Raw genomic sequence first — 22316 nt, 5'->3', positions numbered from 1 at the left:
TAACTTAACAATTAGTTACAAAATTATTGGATTAATGAAGAAAGACACCAAGATATTCCGCAATACTCACATTTTCCGGTGGAAAATAAAATAAATGTGAATCATTAATTAAAAAGATAACATATTCATTGTTTCAAATAAATAGCAGATATGTTCTATTGAGTGAACTTTTAGTAGTTAGTCGGAAATCCATTACTTTTTAATACAGCTTCGTAACGTCTTGGCAGAGAATCGCCAAGCTTCTGGCATGTTTCTACCGGAATAGCATATCAAGCTTTTTGAATCGCGTTCCACAACTCGTCCCGGTTTTTGTGTTTTATATTCGCGATATTTCTCTTGACCTCGTTTCGAAGTTTTTCTATTGGGTAGAGGTCCGAAGACTGCGGCCAGTCCAAAACGTCAATTTCTTTTTCAACGAACCATTGTTTCATCTTTTTCGAGGTGTGTTTAGGAACGTTTTCCTGTTGGAATCTACGTTTTAATGGCATTTCTTCCTCTGCATAAGGTAGCATTACTTCATTCAACATGTCAAAATATTAATTCTGTGTCATAAGAGACTTTATCCAAAAAAAGAGGTCCAACGCTCCATGTTGTTTTAGATTCTCCAGATGATGTTTAGCGAAAACGTCTTTTTTACGATTTCTTTACGAAAAGAGTTTTTTCTGGCAGCAGTAGATGTAAGGAAAGGTTCACCACGACTTATTGTCTGTAAACAAAAAGCAAAATTTTAAAGCCAACTTATGAAAAATTTAAAAAAAGTCACATCACGATGTATAGTATAGTAAAACACCTATTATTTTTTCCACTCAAATACTGGTCAATGAAAGTTTACGTTCGCTCACGGTCAAAATAGTATCATGTTTTTTTTGACAGATAGCATTGTTCTATTAGTTGTTCATGATATAAGCAATCTCACACAGAGATGGCGTTTTAATATGTATTATACATGATAGGTTATAATTCAGATGACTTTATAGGGTATGTTTATACCATTTTTTTTCAGCACTGTACGAAACGTTGATGTTTATCGCTCGCGAGAAGAATAATCACTCCCTCATCGTTTGTCTATTCAGCAACTGAAACACAGTTTGTCTGTTTGTCTGTTCAACAATAGACAGAGAAAGCGAGCGAAAAAAGAGTTGAATACTCTTTCCATGACTTTCATCATGCGTTGGATGATATCTCAAAATTTCACTGTCCATTTTGCCCCACCAGTACAATTATATCAATAATTTCAATTTTCCACTAACGAATGAATTTTGTTTTCAGTACATATCTAATATCACTTCTCTGTTAACTACCAAACCGAAACCGGAATATAACCATCAGTGAATTGAATTTTGAAATTAAAACACTCAAAATGCTTAATATCGAAGCCGTAAAATTACATCCACACGTGGCACGATGTTTGAATTTCGATTATTGTTTCTTTTTTCTAATTTTGATCAGTATTAATTGATATATGGTGGTGTTAGGCACGGTGGTATCAAAAATGTCCCACCTTTTTGATACGTAATAACTAGAGATGAAGCAGATATCCGGTAACTATCCGGTATCCTGCCTAACCGGCCGATATTGGCAAACCAGTCGGATACCGGATATTTGAAATAAAAAATTGTTATTAACATTAGATAAATTATAACATAATAGCATAAAACATCATTCACACGTGATTAAAAATAAGGTGTGATTACTGACATGTCAAAATTGTTATCAAAATTGAATTATTATCAACTCATATTATCAACGTTTTATTTAGCTTCATCGCTTTTGTTTCGTTTAACAGGTGTTGAAGATGCTAATGAGCTGTTAATCTCAGAAATTTTTTTGTTTACGTTTCGAGAACTCAGAAGAAGTATTCTGACCTGAACCTCGGGTCTAAAAAAGTTGCAATCAGATAATTTTGATCTTCTTCTAAGTAGCTAAAACGACCTGTTCTTAAAACGACGAGATGTTCTCATACGAAGTAAGATCGGTGTTCTCTGTGAAGTCTCGTCCTCATCCAAATACTTTTTTGATCCAGCAACATGCGAAGATACCTCGAACATATAGAAGCCCAACGCACTTCTTCACCAAGCTTAACAGTTGTTGAGTCTTCAAATTTGTAAATGTGTCGCCGATTATCGAAATTATTATGTCGAGATAATTATGTAATTTCGATTTGTTGTGAAGTAAGTGTCCCGCCTCTCAGACTGCCATCCCTGAATACTGTTCTAAGTTTGTTCTCAATCTCAACGAAAATAATGTAACTCTTACTCTCACTAGGCCAGTATTACAATCATTAGTATTACCTCAATACACTTACAAAAATCTATTTATTATAATATAAACCATTATCAGAAAATAACAGTTCCAAATTTCTTGTAGAAAACATGATACACTATTAAATAGGATTTTTTTTCAACTAGCAATAATCGCCCCTCGGTAAAACCTCATTGGTTACGATATCGCCACTGTGCAAAGTTAAATAGGATATTTATTCTGAACGAAAAACTTTATATTCGTTCGATTGTTTTTAAATGTGTTTATTTCTTTCTCACATTTAATGTTCTATTTGTACCATGCCACATGCTGTTTCTCTTAATTTTGTATTTGCTAATAAAGAGCCGGATATCCGGTATCCGGTATCCGGCCAAATCACTCTCCGTTTCATCACTAGTAATAACGGATGGTGGGACATTTTTTGACCCACCTACACCCAAGTAAGCGTTGGCAGAAAACTACACCCAAAATTGATTTTTAGCTCATGTTTTGTCATCCCGATTTAAGGAATTAAATGAGACATAACATAACAGAAAATTTCATGACTCACAAACACTGGTAAGCATTTGTATAATATACATGATACAGCAAAATAAGATCAATACGAGCGAGCGAAACAAAAGACAAATAAGCTTTTCGCATACCTTGCCACAGACACGGCCCAGACCGAGATAGATATTGTTCTCATTCATGCGCTCCTTTTTTACGCTTAGAAAACACTTTCCAACTTCATTATATAATCAGGTGCAATATTATCACGTATTTGCTGAACAACTGCCGAAGCATCATTAGCCATGTGAATAGCGTGATCGTTTGAAATAGCTTTGCATTCCAGCCAGCCTTGGTTTGACCCCCATTGAAGTCGCATGGATTTTTTTTGGCACAATCCCAAATGAAATGAGAAAAGAAAACAGAAAGAGATGTCTGCTCGCAAACATACAAACCATTTTTAAGCTCATTATTTGCGCATTTGACTCTGTAGCATACGGAATGGCATCATTTCTGCCAACGCTAGTTTGGGTGTAGGAATTAATACTACCAATGAAATCTTGTGCAACACTTTCGCCATCTCTCTTACACACATTCATCCCCTCTTTCTTCAAACCCTGGTCGTTATTGAAGCCCTTCCCTGTTTTCTGAAACTTGCCCTTCATAATCGCCCAGAATTATTCTATCGGGCGAAGTTCTGACGAGTTTGGTGGATTTGCCTCTTTTGGCACAAAAACAACATTTTTGGCTTTGTACTACTCCATCACCGGTTGCTACACCAAATACTTCTTGGCAAAATAGTCGAAAATAGGCGGGACTTGCCGACGAAAAACTCCAGGTCGGGGATCTGCTTGGCGTCTGGCTTAATGTGCGTCTCGTAGTCCATTACGATGCATTTCGGCTGCACCAACCTTGAAGACATCCTTCCGTCTGCTGGACGAACCAGACGGAAGGATTGATCTTGCTGGCCACGTCCCGAATCGAATGGTTCGAATTGCGCTGTAAGTAATCCTTCACCTTCCTTGCCTTCACGGGAGGTTGTCTTCGCTTTTCTTCCGCTGCCAGCTCACCTCTGGGTCATAAGAGTCTTCTTCAACGTTTTTCCACACGGGACGCGGTGGAATATCCGATTCCTAACTGTTTCACGATCCGCCTGTGGGACTGGCCTGGATATTTCATAACCGTGTCCATATTTTTTTTGTCGAAATTTTGCACTTGTATCCATTCTAGTATTGGTTTTGTTGTGTTTTTGAATGTGTTTGAATGTTTTTGAAATCAAGAAAGCAATCGGGAGGCCTCTTGATGAGTATTTGTATGTTCGATATAAATTAACATATTTTTATCTCACGCTTGATTATATCATTCACCCATACATTAGCAATTTCTTAAACGTATATTTTTTTAAATATGGCTAAATCACTATGAATCCGAAAAGATAGCGTTACTTCACGATTAACTTACAGTAGAATTTGTAAGCACTGCCAACTCATCAAACTCGCATCTCATCCATTCACTTACTCGAAACCGATGTTTTGGGTGAGTTTCTAAAATATCCACTCTTCCATGTTCGGAGCGTTGATCCGCTCTCGTGAGCGAGGGTACGAACAAATCAGTGCGTTTCTTCTCCCATGAATTTGACCGCGCGGTTCTCACTGGATGCTGCAAACGTAAATTAAATGAAAAACATCACCGAGGGTGGCTGGCTGCTGGGGGATGGACAGCTCGGAAGGAAATGTGATGTATGATAACAAGACTCTGCCACACCATTTTCCGTTAGTGAATGGCGCACGGCGGACATACACTCGATACGAGAGCGGAAGGACGACTGGGTAAACATCGATATCGAGATTACGACTGTGAGTGGATACAGAATGACGTGGGTGCTGAGGGATGACGTTCTTTTTATTTGGCACCCCTTGTCAATCGAGCCATGTAACTCCGGAGGGTGGGTTGAAGGGATTTTAGGGGTTCTTTGTTGTGAATCCACACCCCCCCCCACTCTATAAGTTGGAAGCGTGAGAACTAATTTTGGAAAAGGCACAAAACTGCTATTGGGTAAATGGTCTGAGATATGCGTCGTTTGTCAGTGAGCGATGCTATGGGTTTACTGTTTTTCTTTGTTCACTGTTCAGACACGACGAGTTCAAAGCACTCTGGAGGTCGTATTGGAAAAAAGAGGATCAATGTGAGTTGCTTTTATAGTCCTCGGTCGGAGGAATGTTATTCGTTTAATTTTCACTTGATACGACGCAAAAGATTTGGAACCCCTCGGAATCGACGGCGCCTGGGGTATAAGCCAAATAAATATTTGCAGGTTTATAAACAACCACAATAAACTGCTATTGTATGACACGCTTGAATGACACCCCCAAAATACTTCGTCTAGTCACTTTTATCAGTTGAGCTTTTAAAAATAAACCAACCAGTTAAAACTGCAATCTGATATCTTTCGTTCGTTTTTATCATACACACCACTGCGTGCAAGCAACCAAATGAAATAATTAAAATGATATGTAAACCGACAAACCAAATCCCTTAATTCATGTCCTACTTCGTCAAATCATGGTGCTCTCATGACGATGGAAAACTTCTGACATTAGCGTTGTTTTGTCCCAGGGGGCTTGAGGTCTGATTTGTTTTCTCACGCAAAACTCTCTAGTTGTGATAAGTCGGCATGTATCCAAAGCCCGAAGTAAACACTCATCGCAGACGAACATTATAGCTTGCCGCACTATTTGAGAGCACTCAAGAAACGACGTGCAACGGCGGGAACTATTCCGTGCGAAACACAAATGTGCGGAGATAAGTTAGGGGTGTGATAAGTGATAACTCGGACAGGCTGTCCGCGGAAGAATAATCATCAATCGTCAACTGGACAATGCCGGTGACAACAGCAGCACAAACAGCTACAGAAAGGCTAAGGTACATCCCTTTGTCGTCCGCGTCGTCGTTTTCGCTCTCACCGAAAGCGTCGTCACTTCCCGCTGGCATCAGTCATAGCAGCAGTAGCAGCAGCATCATCTGCTGGGGTACCATTTTCAGTGCCTTCCAAACCGTGAGTCGCGATCAAACGCGCCTGGAATCGGAAGAAAAATTTGAAATCTGATGTGTTGTGAATATTTGTTGGAGTGAAGTGTCAACAAAAGGATTTTTCCCGGTGTAGCTGTTGTTGAAGCAATTATTGAAGATTAAACCTCTGTAGTAACCATACCTGCAAGAAATGTGGGCTCCGGATTCGGAGATCAACTCGATTGCCTTCACAACGATGAGACACTCGGTCTCGGCGTCATCTGGTATGTATTAATTGTTGGATTTTGCTTACTTTTAAGAACTTACTTTAAGAACGCAAGTTTATTTTCCGGGGAGGAATGGCAAAACTACATTGACTTTTGCTACTGATTTCATATTTCCGAACTAACCGCCCAGTTCGGACAAATAGTTTTCACTTTCTAAGAGTTGCAATAAGGTTGATACTATTGGGTGTACAAGCATGACTTTATCGGTTTTTGACGTAGGACTACGTCTTTGTTTTCAATAGAGGTGGTCTCTACTAATTGAAAATAAAGCATGTAATGAAAATTTACCAAATTGTTAACGTAGGAATACGAACATATCGCATTCAATATATTTCATAATTATTTTTTTTCGGTGGTCCTACTGCGAGATTTTGTTGTAACCTCAAAAACAGAATCGAATTTTTCATATAAGGTCTCATTGGCATTGGCTGATCGCTGTCTAGAGTGAAACTAAAAGGAAATTGTTCGAATTACTCAGTCAAATTATTTATACTTCTCGTCTGATGCAATGTTACATGTTTTTCGACTTTGTTTATTTTATAGAGGACTTAATCCTTAATCCTTAATCATAACGTGACATGCGCGGAACTGGTCTCATTAAAGCTGAACTAAGCAACAAACGTATACTTTTCAGAGAAAAACATCTTCTATTGTATGTCTTCTATTCTCGGAAACGCAGTCGCTGACAAGCCGGCTGGCGAGGGGAGAAAAGAGAAACCAAAAGATATAGGGAAACTTAGGGTAAGACGCACCGAGTCGGCACAACGCACCACTTTGAAAAATCGTGGAAAACGCAGTAATTGGCAGGATTTTTATGTGCTTATAACTTTCTTTTTTTATTATAAATACCATTAAATGTAGTTTAGCACCGAAAATCTCGTCTAGCTTCATGAAATAGTAATATATAAAAAAACCACACGATTTCAGGCAACTTTGGCCGCTTCTGTCATAAGAATTTTGAAGCATTATAAAACTAATTTAAATTTTAAAAACTTCAATACACTCTCGAATGTTACCAAAGCTATCGATTGAGTTTGAATACACAATTATTAAAAATCATTTTTATACAATATTATATTTCTAATCCATCTCATAACGGGGCACATCGCTCCAGTATGGAGATTAAAAAAGAGTTATTCAGGGTCAGTGTTGCCGAATCACTCAGGTATTTACTGCAATTGTTTATGCCTAGATGATTTCAGAAATGCATAAAACCATTTTTTCATATCTTCTCATGCATTATGTAATAAAAACCAGAACGAAAAATATCGTTTAAATATTTCTCACTACTAAAATCCTTCCATTATTACGAATAATGCAAACCTTAAAATCGAAATTAAAAGAAAACTCATTGATTCCTAGAAATTAACGAAATTGAAATACGACATTAAAAAAAATATTTTACAAGCAGTTCTGTGTGAAAAACTATACGGACATTATTATCGTATGACTAACTGTTCTCGAGATATAACAATATATATATAGAAAATTATATTTGATGAAAAACCATTTACGCATACCATGAAATCTCAACCATTATGGAATCGTTCTATTTTTATAGTTTTGGGCTATGAGCGTCCATGCATACCCCGTAACTAGAAAATTTCTATCATATGAAATAGTTTGGCAATTTACACGTGTTCACGTGAGATATTCACTGGAGATGTACAATGATTTGAATAAATAATAATCGTTTGACTGGGCAGCACTCTCAGGCGGTTCAATCCGTTTATTGATAAATAGTGGGAGTTTAGAAATTCTTGAATATGTAACAGATTTTATTCAATTTTGAATACACAGGTGATTGCATTTAAAAAAATATTTATTCTTTCTGTCCACGTGGAACTCACTCTAAACCCCCTCCCCCCTCTTCGTGGAAAAGCGTGGACATGTTTTTACCCCCTACCCCCCCTAAAGTTGTCCACGTGGTATGTGGACAGCCCCTTAGGACACAAACTCTAAATGGACTGCTGATTTAGTTGTTGTTCCGAAGTGTTCTAAAATCCGTATTTTTAGCGTTACGCATGGCATCAACGAGCAATAATTTTAGTTTTACGAATAGAAGAAATACACTATGGAATCTACAACTCGGTAGTATTTTACTTTTTATATTTCAAAACAGAAAATAAATTGACTATGTCGGAGCTATGATTATACAATTTTTATTTATTAGGCAACTGAACGGTTCTATTTCCTTTAAGCACTAAAATCACCTCTGTTCGTCTCATCATTTAATAAATTACAATAGAAGTGGTTGCTGGCGGGTACATCGTAGCTATTGCTGTTATCGTTACGTTGATTGTCTGTCAGTGTTGGCAACTCCATTGCTACTATTGCTACCGCGGATACATCTATCAATTCATCAAGACGGCACTACACGAACTCACATCGAACACCGCTAATTTCGCCACCGGTCGACGAAGAATGCTTCCGGGAGTTTGTACCTTGGCTTGTCTAACTCGGCAAACAGTCTTGACGATGGTTTTAACTGCCTGTCCAGCAGACCGGCAGTATCACACCATTTATCCTACTTGGAATGCCTGAACCTTTGTGAACCACTCCGGTTGTCTTTGTATCACTGGCAGGTACTTGACGATCCAGCGATACCAAAAATGTTGAAATTTTGGTGGATTTGATCCTACATGTCTTTTTTTTCCTCTATTATAGTGACTTTCAACACATTTCGGCTGGTTTGTCACTTTTACTTCCATTTTTGGAAGAATGTCGGGAGTGAGAATTGAACTCGTGATCTCGGCGTGAGAGGTATGGATGTTACCACTACGCCAGATCGCCTCCACGATACCACATGTCTTGCAAAGGCATATGTGTCGGTGCCGTAGCCGGTAGACTGACCTGAACTCCTCATCATGAAATGGTTTGGTATCAACGCCCTTGACTCCACGGAATACGGAGACAGGTAGGTCAGGGCCCTTGAATTTACAATGCTTTCCACTTCACCGATCAATGTTTGTGAATCCTTATCATCACACTTCCTTTCACCGTACGCATCCATCATGGCTCTCTTGACGAACTGCACAACCCGTTCCAATGTGTCTCCATTGTGTGGTGCATCGGGAGGCATGAAAACCCACTTCGTCGATGAATTAATGAACGTTGCCGACAGCCCTTGATGTATTTATTCCTGCAAATGCGTTCAGATCATTGAGAATAGGTCCCATTATCGCTGATGATATCCACTGGAGAACCACGTCGCGCTTCTTAGCGCCGCACACAGTTCATAACACGATCCACCTTTTGACGTTTTTCAGAATCTTCCGACCTTCATCAGCAGTGGCTCGATTTATTAATAGTGTTTTATGTACATTTGTGAACATCGATATAAGAAGTCCAGAGAATGTCGAGTTTTTCGTGTTCCTCCTTTCACTTCAACACTTGCAATCCGTATGAAGGGCATTCCTAACCGCGACGAAAGGCAAAACATGATGGGGAAGACGCGAGCCCGGAAGCTGTACACCGAAATGCTGACGAAGCCGCATTGCCTGGTAATGGACGACGAAACCTACGTCAAAGCGGACTTTCGTCAGCGGCCGGGCCTGTTGTTCTTCTCCGCAGAGGACAAATTCAGCGTTCCGGAGGAGATTCGCAAGCAGAAACTATCCAAGTTTGCCAAAAAGTACATGGTGTGGCAAGCGATCTGTTCTTGCGGAAAGCGGAGCGCCCCTTTCGTGATGACCGGCAAGGTAAACGGGCAGGTTTACCTTAAGGAGTGCCTACAGAAGCGCTTACTATCACTATTGAAACAGCACGAGGGCCCGACCATCTTCTGGCCGGATCTCGCTTCGTGCCACTATTCAAAGGACGTGTTGGAGTGGTACGAAGCCAACGGGGTCACCTTCGTGCCAAAGGAAATGAACCCGCCCAACGCGCCGGAGCTTCGCCCAATAGAGAAATATTGGGCGATTATGAAGCAGGCCCTCCGGAAGAACCCAAAAGTTGTCAAATCGGAGGCGGACTTCAAGAGAAAATGGATTTCTGTTCAAAAAAACTACAACCTGACGTTGTACAGAACCTTATGGACGGGGTAAAGAGGAAGGTGCGAGCATACGGGCTTGGGCTCGAAGTATGAATAAAAAGAAAATGCCAAAAGTTGTTTAATAGTTTTTATTATACTGTCTAAAATTTTCAAAAGGATCGGTCTACTGGGCGAATTTCTACAGCGTTTTTTCCGTGATGCAATTTGATGTGACACACCCTTTAGTACGACATTACGCCACCTATTATAAATCCGTAAAGTCATACTCGTACACATAATAATTGATACTTGAACAAACGTGTTACATGGTACCAATTGATTTGGGAGACACAGAGTTATCAAACTTTGAAAAATGTTAAGCAGGAAGTGTCAAAATTATAAATTCCCGGTATATTTATAGTTGTGTAAATTTGTAAATTAGAGGCGAATGAACTGCAAAGTTCAATGCCTTGACAACAAGTGAAAAGAAGCGTTGTGAAGAATTTTGATAATTGTTTAAATCGGGCTATTCAAACAATGATTTCGGTTCTTTTTGGTCAGACAATTTAAAATTTGAGTCATTATCATTATTTATGTCCTTTGTAAAAAATATAGTTTGCTTTGTTCAACAAATAGTTTGCATTTATTACAATTTTCAGCCTCATGCTTGAAATTAGTCATGTTGTGACGAACTCTGCGACGCCATCAGCGCGACGTGAGAATATTGATTGAAGGCAGCACGCGTTGAATCATTTTTATGAGCTCATTTGCGTTACTCCAGAACCGATAGCAATAACAATAATGATGATGAGGTTTGTTCGATAAACAAATCGTCTGATATCTGACGTTGTGCGAAGGTCACGGAGAAAGAGTACGAAAGTAGGCACACTGACTGCCGTGCAAGCCTTCGCCTGTCGAGACGATGTCGACCGTGACCACTCTTTCCCTCTGGGTGGCATGGCGGACCGTTGTGTTTACTCTCGCTCAGCTGTCAGCAGCTAGCAAACTCCGTCCGTCTCTGTGCTGGTGACATGTTGATGAGATGATAAGCGAAAGTGAGTTTGCGATTTCATTAATTGGCGGATAGCGAAATGAGCTGTTTTATTAGGGTTGTTCATTCGAATCTAGTTCCGGCTGGGATGTGTCGAGATAACTTTTATCGATGATTGATTCGTTCGTTGGTTTCCGCTGATTCAATTGATCTGTTAATTGATATATCCTCAGAAGCATCCTGTGTAAACAATTCGTTGACATACAGTCTGAAATACATCTTGTTCATCACGGCCCCAATTACCTCTCGCGATGGTTGTCTTAATGTGTTACATTAAACGGCCCGAGTTCAAACGGCAAATCCGTGTATATTATTCCAAGTTAACTTCATTTTCGGCTGATTATGTTCGTGTTCAGCGTTTGATTGCTTTCATGTCGGATCCCTAAGCTGAAGCGGAGCAATTTCCTGTTAATTTCACTAACTCAGCGCGTGTCTAGTATTTTCACTGTGTATATATTCACGCGATGTAAAGGAAAAGGACCATCTGCGACAGGAGAAATTGTAAGCGTAAGCAAAAAGTATGAGTGTAAATTTGGTGCAAGAAATCGAAATTTATATAGTAAGGATGGGGTCATCCTGAACAAATGACGGTTTGCTTCAATGTTGTATCATGAGACAGCGACGCCAGAGGATTTTTCCTAAAAAATTTGCAGAATATTGCTAATATATGGTTATCCGCGTATCACCTTCGTATTGGCTAAAGCCTCGTGGAGATTCGAATAGTTTCATTGTTTATGTGTAAAAACTTTTCCATCAGTTTAATTGAAGCAATCCCAAACATGAACATGGAGTGATCAATATTAGGCTTCCGGTTTCTGATTTCCCCGAACTTCCTGGCAGTCGATAAACGTTTCTCGATCGCTTAATCACGCGTTTAACCTTGTGTCCAAATCTTCAATCAGTAAATATGGGCACATTTAATAATTTTCCCAATTTCGCGTACTTTTACTGGCATATGACACATTCATATTACTCATCCTATAAATATTAATCTCGGTTACGATTCCATCGGTTATCTCAGTACATTACATGAGCACCACTTATCGTACACCATATCTGTTGTTCATATAATATTTTCATCGCCTTAAACCTCTCATACTGATAATGAACTCTTTCCTACGTGTGAATAAATAAATTTCAAGTCATCTCAAACAATAAGATTTCACAAATGTTATGAGTTTTCCCCTGTGCATTCATTAAGAACATTCACACTTAGTTGAATGTACAGGGGAAAAACTAATAACATTTGTGAAATATTATTGTTTCAGATGACTTGACATTTGTTTATTCACACGTAACGGGTGTTAAATAAAAAATGAGATTTTTTTCAATACCTTTCAGTAACCCAAATAAAGAGTGTAAAATTTTCCTTCTCCAAGAAAATTGCTTTTTGGGCTCCCTAGAAACAGTAGGCGTGTTTGGTTTTGCTAGTTTGAATTTAGTCAAAGCAAAGATGGCGTCGAAACAGCACGTGCTCCGCGAACGCATTGTACGGTTCTACGAAACGCATTTCCAGCAAGGAAAAAAGTTCACGGTGGCACATTTTAAGGAAGAAAATGTACCTGTCAGTACGGTATATCGTATCCTGGGTTCCCTGAACGTAGAGCGGAAGGTCGGAACTGGTCGTCCGGTGACGATAATGACGAAGCAGAGGAAGACATCGTTGAAGAAGCTGTTTGACAACAAGGACGCAACCAGCCTGCGTGACGTCGGTCGGAAATATGGCTGCTCCCACGTATTGATCCATCGGACCCTCAAGATGGAAGAAATCGTCTGCAGGAAGAAGACGAAGTCGCCGGAGTACACGGAGGAGCAGATTGAGACGGTTAAATCACAGTGTCGGTGGATGACCAAAAAATACCGCGGGACGTCTTTCGTTCTAGACGACGAAAGCTATTTTCCGCTGTCCAAAACGCATATTCCAGGAAATGATAATTACTACTCCAGCGACAAGTCATCCACATCGCCTGAAGTGAAATACAAGTTCAAGCACAAGTTTGAAAAAAGGTTATATTGTACATCGCCATTTCCGACCGGGGCATTTCAAAGCCTTCGTTTAAGCCGTTTAAGCGGTCTTGCAATCAACCAACAAAGCTATCGAGAAGAGTGCCTCGATAAAATCCTGCTGCCGTTCCTGAACGAGCATCACGCGGATGGGAAGTACGTCTTCTGGCCGGACAAGGCGTCTTCCCGTTACGCCAAGAAGACGCTGGCGTATCTTGAGGAGAAAAAGATACCGTTCGTGTCGAAAGATCGTGCAATCGTTCATTTTGTATCCAAAATATGTTCCCGAAGATGTAATCCTGCATGAAAATCTCCAAGAAACTATCCTTACCTCGAGCACATGGTTTCATAGCATAGGATTTTTTGCCCATTTTTAAGCGTTGACTGATATCCAATTCTTTTTGCGTGTACCGGAACTATATCACTGTAATCACCGTAGAACAATTCCACGCCGAAACAGCCGAAAAACAGCGACCCTTTCGGTTTTTGGGTTTTTGGGCCAATTTTCATTATCAGATGACCAATTTTAATTTCGAATTATTTTTTATAAGGGCTTATCCAAAATCATTTATCTTTTTTTTTGAAATCCAGATGTGTGATTAAAACGAAACAACGAATTATTCAGAGAAAATAACATTTTGAATACACCGTTAAAAATCTCACTGAAAATTTGAATTTAATACTAAAAATGTTCCCAGTTCAAAACAGTACCCTTTCGATATTTTAGAAATTATTTTTACTAATAGGTGTACCGGTAAGTTTCTTCAGTTTTACAACAGATGGCGTAACTTGATTATCATTCCAGTGAATCAAGTTTCCAGACATTCGTTGGGAAGCTACTGTCATTGCGCGTCTTTTCCAGTATATGCCAAAAAGCTGAAGCGTGAGCAACAAAGTTTTTGCCACTTCGAATATGCCAAATGTCGTACCAACGAGAGTGTTTTTGCGGGGAGTGTTACTTCATTACTTCAATATGAAGAAAAAAGCTTCGGAAAGTCATCACATTTTGGTGGAAGTTTATGGTGACCATGCTCCACCTGGGCGAACGTGCAAGACGTGGTTTGCACGGTTTAAAAGTGGTAATTTTGACTTGGAAGACGAAGAACGTTCCGGACCGTCACAAACGCAAAAGAACTTTGCAGATACACTTGGAGTAGCTAAGCAAACCATTTCTGGTCGTTTAAAAGCAATGGGAATGATCCGAATGATAGGACATTGAGTGCCGTATGAATTGAAGCCACGAGACGTCGAAAGCCTGCGAACAACGAAAGGGTTTTTCGCATCGAATCGTTAATGGCGATGGAAAGTGGGTCCATTACGACAATCCTAAACGTCGGGCAACGTGTGGATACCCCGACCATGCATCAACATCGACGGCCGCGCGGAATATTCACGGCCAGAAGGTTATGCTGTCTTTTTGGTGGGACCAGCTGGGTATGGTGTACTATGAGCTGCTAAAACCAAATGAAACCTTTACAGGGGACCTCTACCAACGACAATTGATGTGTTTGAGTCGTGCGCTGGAGGAAAAACGGCCACAATAAAGGATGTGTCACATCAAATTGCATCACGGATAAAACGCTGTAGAAATTTAATTTTTAGGAATTATATCTTCAGCTTTCGCTTATAATCAGATAAGAGTGTATAGATCACGTTGGCCATGCTTCACTGTCAATTTTTCGTAAATTTGGAGAAATGTCGTCGAACGAAAAAGAGCGTCGTGAATTTATCCTGTGCACTCATTTCGAGAATCCGGAGTTGTTACATCGGGACATCGGTAAGATGCTGAGAATCGTCCAATCCACGGTCAGCAGAGTACTGAAACGATACTTCGAGAACCTAACCATCGACCGGAAGGTGAAGACAGGCAAAAATGGATGCTCCGTCAGTGAAATAGATCACAAGCGCGTAGTTAAGCAGTTTAGACGTGATCCGAGAAGTTCGGTCCGGGATGTCGCCAATAAGCTGAATTTGTCAAGTTCATTCGTCCAGCGGACCAAGCAGCGGGAGGGCCTGCGTACATACAAGGTTCAGAAGGCTCCTAACCGCGACGAAAGGCAAAACATGGTGGGGAAGACGCGAGCCCGGAAGCTGTACACCGAAATGCTGACGAAGCCGCATTGCCTGGTAATGGACGACGAAACCTACGTCAAAGCGGACTTTCGTCAGCTGCCGGGCCTGTTGTTCTTCTCCGCAGAGGACAAATTAAGCGTTCCGGAGGAGATTCGCAAGCAGAAACTATCCAAGTTTGCCAAAAAGTACATGGTGTGGCAAGCGATCTGCTCTTGCGGAAAGCGGAGCGCCCCCTTCGTGATGACCGGCACGGTAAACGGGCAGGTTTACCTTAAGGAGTGTCTACAGAAGCGCTTACTACCACTATTGAATCAGCACGAGGGCCCGACCATCTTTTGGCCGGATCTCGCTTCGTGCCACTATTCAAAGGACGTGTTGGAGTGGTACCAAGCCAACGGGGTCACCTTCGTGCCAAAGGAAATGAACCCGCCCAACGCGCCGGAGCTTCGCCCAATAGAGAAATATTGGGCGATTATGAAGCAGGCCCTCCGGAAGAACCCAAAAGTTGTCAAAACGGAGGCGGACTTCAAGAGAAAATGGATTTCTGTTAAAAAAAAAACTACAACCTGACGTTGTACAGAACCTTATGGACGGGGTAAAGAGAAAGGTGCGAGCATATGGGCTTGGGCTCGAAGTATGAATAAAAAGAAAATGCCAAAAGTTGTTTAATAGTTTTTATTTTACTGTCTAAAATTTTCAAAAGGGTCGGTCTACTGGGCGAATTTCTACAGCGTTTTTTCCGTGATGCAATTTGATGTGACACACCCTTTACGAGCAAAGACACGATAAAGTTATTTTGCAGTACGACAATGCTCGGCCGCATGTCGCGAAACCGGGCAAAACACACTCGGGAACGCTGGAATGGGAGGTCCAATCCCACCCGCTGTATTCTCCAGACATTGCTCCGTCTGATTACTCCCTTTTTCGATCGATGCAACCTGACCTGGTTGACCAACACTTCTCTAATTTTTATGAAGTCAAAAATTGGATTCGTGGTTAGCCGGTTCTTTCTGACAATTCACTTTTTTTTTCTCGCAAATGAAGCATTCAACTTATGAAGCCAAGAATGCCATCCAATGTTCTGAAGTAAAGCGTATTCCACTTGAAGTGTTCTGCATCGATCGAAACAAATGATAGTCGAAAGTGGCAAAGTCTGGGCTTTAAACCGGGTGAACCAGAAGTTCCATCCGCTATTTTCCAGATAGTTTTTAACTTGAATCGCAACATGAGGGCGAGCGTTGTCATGATTGAGTATTTTCGACTCGTATCTGATCGCATAATCCGAACGTTCTTCTGCAATTGCTCGCTTTAAGCGGATCAATTGCTACCTGCAGAAGTCTCCATTGATCGTTCTAGCAAATTTTAGCAGCTCATAGTGGATCACACTCTTTTGATCCAACCAAATACAGAGCATTACTTTGGCACCGTGGATATTCGGCTTCGGCGTTGATGTTCCTAGTTGGCCGGGTTTTACATACAACCTTTTGCGTTCTTGATTGTCGTAGTGAATCAATTTTTAGGCCCCGGTACCCATTCGATGCAGAAAACAAAATACTTTCTTTTATGCCGTTCAAGCAACATTTCGGACATGCAAAATCGCCGTTCGACATTCAATTCGTATGGAACCTTATGCCCTTGCTTTTGGATGTATCCGCCGGCTTTTAGTCGTTTAGAAATAGTTTGTCGAGTTACTCCCAATTATTCTGCAAACTCTGTTGGTGTTTGACACGAATCTTGATCGAGGCAAAGTCTTCAATTCTTCGACTTAAATTTTTTCCGGTCGACACGGGCGCTTTTCATATTTAACACTAAAATCACCACTTTTAAATCGTCCAAACAATTCTTTACAAAATCTATCTGATGGTGCAAAGCCACCATAAATTTTCATAAGCATTCGATGCACTTCAGCTGCATTTTTCTTCCAATGGAAGCAGAAAATCAAGATCTCCCACAAATGGTGCTTATTTGCAACGAAAATCGACATTTTCAACGCAGTAAAAATTGAACTTGTTGAGCGAAACATAAAAACATGTGAACAACATTTGGTTGACAGATGTCGACCCTTCAAAATACAGCAAAAATCAGGTGTCGCTGTAGACTATTTATAGAACCTTGAGCCACTTCAAAACATAATACAGTGATTCGCCTTTAATTGGACATACCACTCATTGTCACATTAAAGACGATTGTGACCTGTAATTGGACATACAAAAAACACCACACAATGTAGGAAACAAGATAAACAGGAAAATCATTGAAAATCTAACAAAGAACTATTAGAAAAGTGACAAAAATACATAATCTGGTTGAATCTGGTTGAATGGTTGAATACATTTCTTAAAACTTATCGTGTTGTAGAAACTTGCACAAATGATGTTTATAAAAATGTCCTATTAGAGGATCGAATCTCCAATTATTTATTTCGCATTACAGCTCTGTAATGTTAACTAGATGTACAATGGGAGGCATCACTGTACATAATAAAGGGTGTGTCACATCAAATTGCATCACGGAAAAAACGCTGTAGAAATTTAATTTTTAGGAATTATATCTTCAGCTTCCGCTTATAATCAGATAAGAGTGTATAGATCACGTTGGTCATGCTTCACTGTCAATTTTTCGTAAATTTGGAAAAATGTCGTCGAACGAAAAAGAGCGTCGTGAATTAATCCTGTGCACTCATTTCGAGAATCCGGAGTTGTCACATCGGGACATCGGTAAGATGCTGGGAATCGTCCAATCCACGGTCAGCATAGTACTAAAACGATACTTCGAGAACCTAACCATCGACCGGAAGGTGAAGAACGGCAAAAATGGATGCTCCGTCAGTGAAAAAGATCACAAGCGCGTAGTTAAGCAGTTTAGACGTGATCCGAGAAGTTCGGTCCGGGATGTCGCCAATAAGCTGCATTTGTCAAGTTCATTCGTCCAACGGACCAAGCAGCGGGAGGGCCTGCGTACATTCAGAAGGTTCAGAAGGCTCCTAACCGCGACGAAAGGCAAAACATGGTGGGGAAGACGCGAGCCCGGAAGCTGTACACCGAAATGCTGACGAAGCCGCATTGCCTGGTAATGGACGACGAAACCTACGTCAAAGCGGACTTTCGTCAACTGCCGGACCTGTTGTTCTTCTCCGCAGAGGACAAATTCAGCGTTCCGGAGGAGATTCGCAAGCAGAAACTATCAAAGTTTGCCAAAAAGTACATGGTGTGGCAAGCGATCTGCTCTTGCGGAAAGTGGAGCGCCCCCTTCGTGATGACCGGCACGGTAAACGGGCAGGTTTACCTTAAGGAGTGCCTACAGAAGCGCTTACTACCACTATTGAAGCAGCACGAGGGCCCGACCATCTTCTGGCCGGATCTCGCTTCGTGCCACTATTCAAAGGACGTGTTGGAATGGTACGAAGCCAACGGGGTCACCTTCGTGCCAAAAGAAATGAACCCGCCCAACGCGCCGGAGCTTCGCCCAATAGAGAAATATAGGGCGATTATGAAGCAGGCCCTCCGGAAGAACCCAAAAGTTGTCAAATCGGAGGCGGACTTCAAGAGAAAATGGATTTCTGTTCAAAAAAAGCTACAACCTGACGTTGTACAGAACCTTATGGACGGGGTAAAGAGGAAGGTGCGAGCATACGGGCTTGGGCTCGAAGTATGAATAAAAAGAAAATGCCAAAAGTTGTTTAATAGTTTTTATTTTACTGTCTAAAATTTTCAAAAGGATCGGTCTACTGGGCGAATTTCTACAGCGTTTTTTCCGTGATGCAATTTGATGTGACACACCCTTTAGTTTCGTTGCGCAAGAATTCAGTATCCAGAATCTGTAGATCTGAAAACAAAATCTCTTTAATCTTCTAAGTTACTCGCTATTCCGTACATCTCGGCTTGGCTGCAAACATTAACCAGCCAAATAGACGCTCGTCCACAATTTGTTTGTTTGTAGAACTCGATCCGATCGTTTGCTTTCATTCAAATCGCGTTGCATCCTTCGTTTCTTTGGAAGTGCACTGCGCTCGAAATCTCTTCTGCCCGTGTCAATTCCTCAATCAGTGCCATTTATTTGCGCTGAAAACCCCGAGCCGACTTCAGAATGGATTGAGCAATAATCACTCGTCATGTGCACTGTGTTTACACACATTTCACTCTAAACTTTCACACTGTAAACACGTTTTAAACTAATGGGTTTAATTTTACAAAATCAACATCCGCGAGCGGATTCGAAAACTGATCGCTCGAAGCTCTGCCAACGATCCCCGATGTTGACGTTAGACGAAAAATAAATACATTCATTCATATGGATATCCGTCAATTGAACGAGTATTCGTAAATCCGTAATTTGTATGCTCGATTATATCATTTTTGCTCGCTTCCCCTCGCAAATTAGAACGGAGGATTACGGGGTCGGGGGGCAACAGATTGACAAAATTCCGTATGCATAAGTAGAATCTTGTGGCTGGCGCATAATCTGACGATCCAATTCATATTCATGTATCCTACCGAAAACAAGCTGACGATAGAAGATAGAATATGTTTTGCCTTCGGTGGCCAACCCAAATAGACCTTCAACTTTCGCAGCATGTTATCTCAAATGAAATATGTGAGAGAGAAAAAAAAAACAGGCATTTGCCGCCCACAACAACGACGGCAGTAGCATCTATCATTGTATTCACTCCTGTAAAACCCCTACACGTGCCGATTTCGGCGCCTTCGGGCGAAAACTCCTTCGCTCGTTTAGGTCAGGGTTCGCCCTCAAGCAAAGAAAACCCCTTCTGACAAACTATCGGCAATATCCGGGTTCTCGGAGTCATCGCCGAAAAGGCCCAAAGCCATGCAATCGTTGATCGGAGAGTTCTCATTTTCCTTACTATTGCTATCAGTGAACTTGAAAACTTTATCCTCCACTTCACGTGCTCCGGCGCCCCTTTTTTCGGCAAACGTAGTCAAGCTCAAGCTATTCGCTGAGAAAGCTGTTTTTTTTGGTCTCGATAAATCATTCCGAAAACTGTTTATTTCGTCCTGGCAGCAACAGCAAAAGGGAGCCTCCATTATCCTTTTTCATGTCTTTCATGGGTGTTGGTTTTTTGTGTTGGGTTTCATGGCAGAAATCTGGTGCACATTGTTCGAAAGGCACTTGCAGGAATGAGGATTTATGTACACGCCAATGGTGCAGCTAATTGGAGATGGTGCGATAGTGATTATCCCATTCGGAATGTTTTTTCGTTATACTCGTAATGTTGAAATGTTGAAATGATCTAACAGTGTTATTCGCAATTGTTCAGCACGCAGAAGCGAACTGTAGCAACCTAGTTTTGTCAATTCATCAGGTGCGTAGCAAAGCAACATGACAAATGGTGCAGCCCAGCGTGGTCATAACACTAAACCTAATTCCACTGGGACTAGGCAGGGGTAGATCGGGTGACACCCTTACAAAGCACACATGTAACGATATAATTAATTAACTCTTCTGTTCGTTGAGCAAACAGTAGCGGTAAGAACATGGTGACGAGTGATGTGCCCCACTGCTGAGAAAACACGTGGACACATTGTAGGCGAGCAAGGAAGAAGGACCCTGCTATGATCAATTATTGTACGCCGAAGTAAGATTGTATGCTTTACATGTGGAGCGTTTGTTCGTGGTAGTAGGCACCCCCAACGGAGGGATGCTGTGATGAATGCTGTTCGTCACGCATGTATGGTTGTTTGTTACACGACGGTAGTATTTGTCGTGTTAATTTTTGTTTTTTTCCAATTTGTAGTAAAATAAACATTATTGTATTTTATTTTCGTTAGCGTTTAATTACATTCTTTTTTTCACATTTTCTTCTATATATATATAAATGGATTTCTGTCTGTCTGTCTGTCTGATTCTTATGGACTCGGAAACTACTGAACCGATCGAATTAAAAATTGGTATGTACGGGTTTTTGGGGCCAGGGAAGGTTTTTACAATACGATTCCAGACCCCTCCCCCCTCCCTAAGGGGGGCTGCCATACAAAGGAAACACAAATTACAGTGTAACTCGAGAATTAATTAAACAAACGAACCCAAATTTGGCATGTGGAGGTTTTAGGGTGCAATAAATGTTTCTATGTTGGATAGACACACCTCACCACTCTCTAAGGGGGGCTGCCATACAAATGAAACACAACTTTCTTCATAAATCGAGAATTAATCAAGCAAGTGAATCCAAATTTGGCATTTGGAATTCTTAAAGGGCACGAAACATTTCTATAGTGTATAGACACTCCTCCTCTCTCTCTAAGGGGTGGAGAAACTGCCATACAAATGACGCATAAATTTCTGCATAACTCAAGAACTAATCTAGTAAACGGAATCAAATTTGGCATGTGGGGGCAGTAATAGTTTCTATGATAGTTTGACAATCCTCCCTTCTCTCTGAAGGGGAGAGGGAATGAATAACTCTAGAACTTATCAAGCAAATGGAATCAAACTTGGCATAAAAAGTTTTTAGGGATCGATAGATGTTTCTATGGTGGTTTTACACTCCTTCCCCCTCCCTCAGGGGGGATGCTGCAGAACACGAGAATCCCCTGCCAAAAAGGCATGGTAAACTTGATTGTTTCCATCAACCAAATTAAAGTTCTTAAACCGCTCTACAATTCGTTCTTTCACGCCATACAGGGTATGGCCAATACTCCCCATGGATTTTCTATGGAATTTCGATCCGGACTGCCGATCATGGTTATGGCAACGGAGTAGACGAGTTACACTCACACCAAACCGTGACTAAACCTTAGATTATCTATATATAAAACAAAGATTTTTCCACGTACGTTTAACTCATCATCATGAGAGAACGACGGCTGGTCAAATTCGAGTCGACTATATATTGTTGTGTTTGTCTCCAACCAAATTAGAATGATTGAATAATTTGCATAAGATTAAAGATTAAAAGAAAAATTCTCAAAAAAAATCACAGGAGGGTTTTGTCTGAGACACGACCGCATAGACGTAGGATTCCGTTAGTCTATCTGTTTATTTTGAATATGTTTGAAGAATTAAACTCTTTTTTTTATCCCATTTATATATATAAGGCTCATTAGCATTTTTTAGCTGTAACAGAGCCGAATTTTAATCGTGTACATGTCACATGGTTATCATATCTATAATTAGCACATTACACAGTTGCCATTCGCCAGTATTCCTTCTA

At 40.8% G+C, this 22316-nt stretch overlaps 1 protein-coding gene and 1 non-coding gene across 11 annotated transcripts in view; one reads left to right on the top strand and one right to left on the bottom strand.

The window, feature by feature from the left end:
* LOC129775605 (apoptosis-resistant E3 ubiquitin protein ligase 1) overlaps positions 1-22316 on the top strand; it is a 125450-nt gene that overhangs the window by 47467 nt on the left and 55667 nt on the right. For 7 of the 10 annotated variants that reach the window (XM_055780538.1, XM_055780543.1, XM_055780542.1 and 4 more), the window contains exon 2: positions 5411-6044. The exons of 2 other annotated variants lie outside the window; for them this stretch is intronic. In XM_055780538.1, coding sequence (XP_055636513.1) covers positions 5972-6044 — 73 coding nt within the window. In that variant the 5' untranslated portion in view covers positions 5411-5971. Of the gene's footprint in view, positions 1-5367; positions 6045-22316 lie in introns of all 10 variants that reach the window. One more of the 10 variants, XM_055780541.1, reaches the window with a different exon arrangement.
* LOC129780651 (U4 spliceosomal RNA) lies at positions 2322-2465 on the bottom strand. Its single transcript, XR_008743990.1, has one exon. It is a non-coding gene; the product is annotated as a U4 spliceosomal RNA (small nuclear RNA).

The sequence above is a fragment of the Toxorhynchites rutilus genome, chromosome 3 (genome assembly GCF_029784135.1).
Source record: "Toxorhynchites rutilus septentrionalis strain SRP chromosome 3, ASM2978413v1, whole genome shotgun sequence".
NCBI lineage: Eukaryota > Metazoa > Arthropoda > Insecta > Diptera > Culicidae > Toxorhynchites > Toxorhynchites rutilus.
The sequence above is the reverse complement of the archived record's forward strand: the minus strand, read 5'-3'. Positions and strand labels throughout refer to the sequence as shown.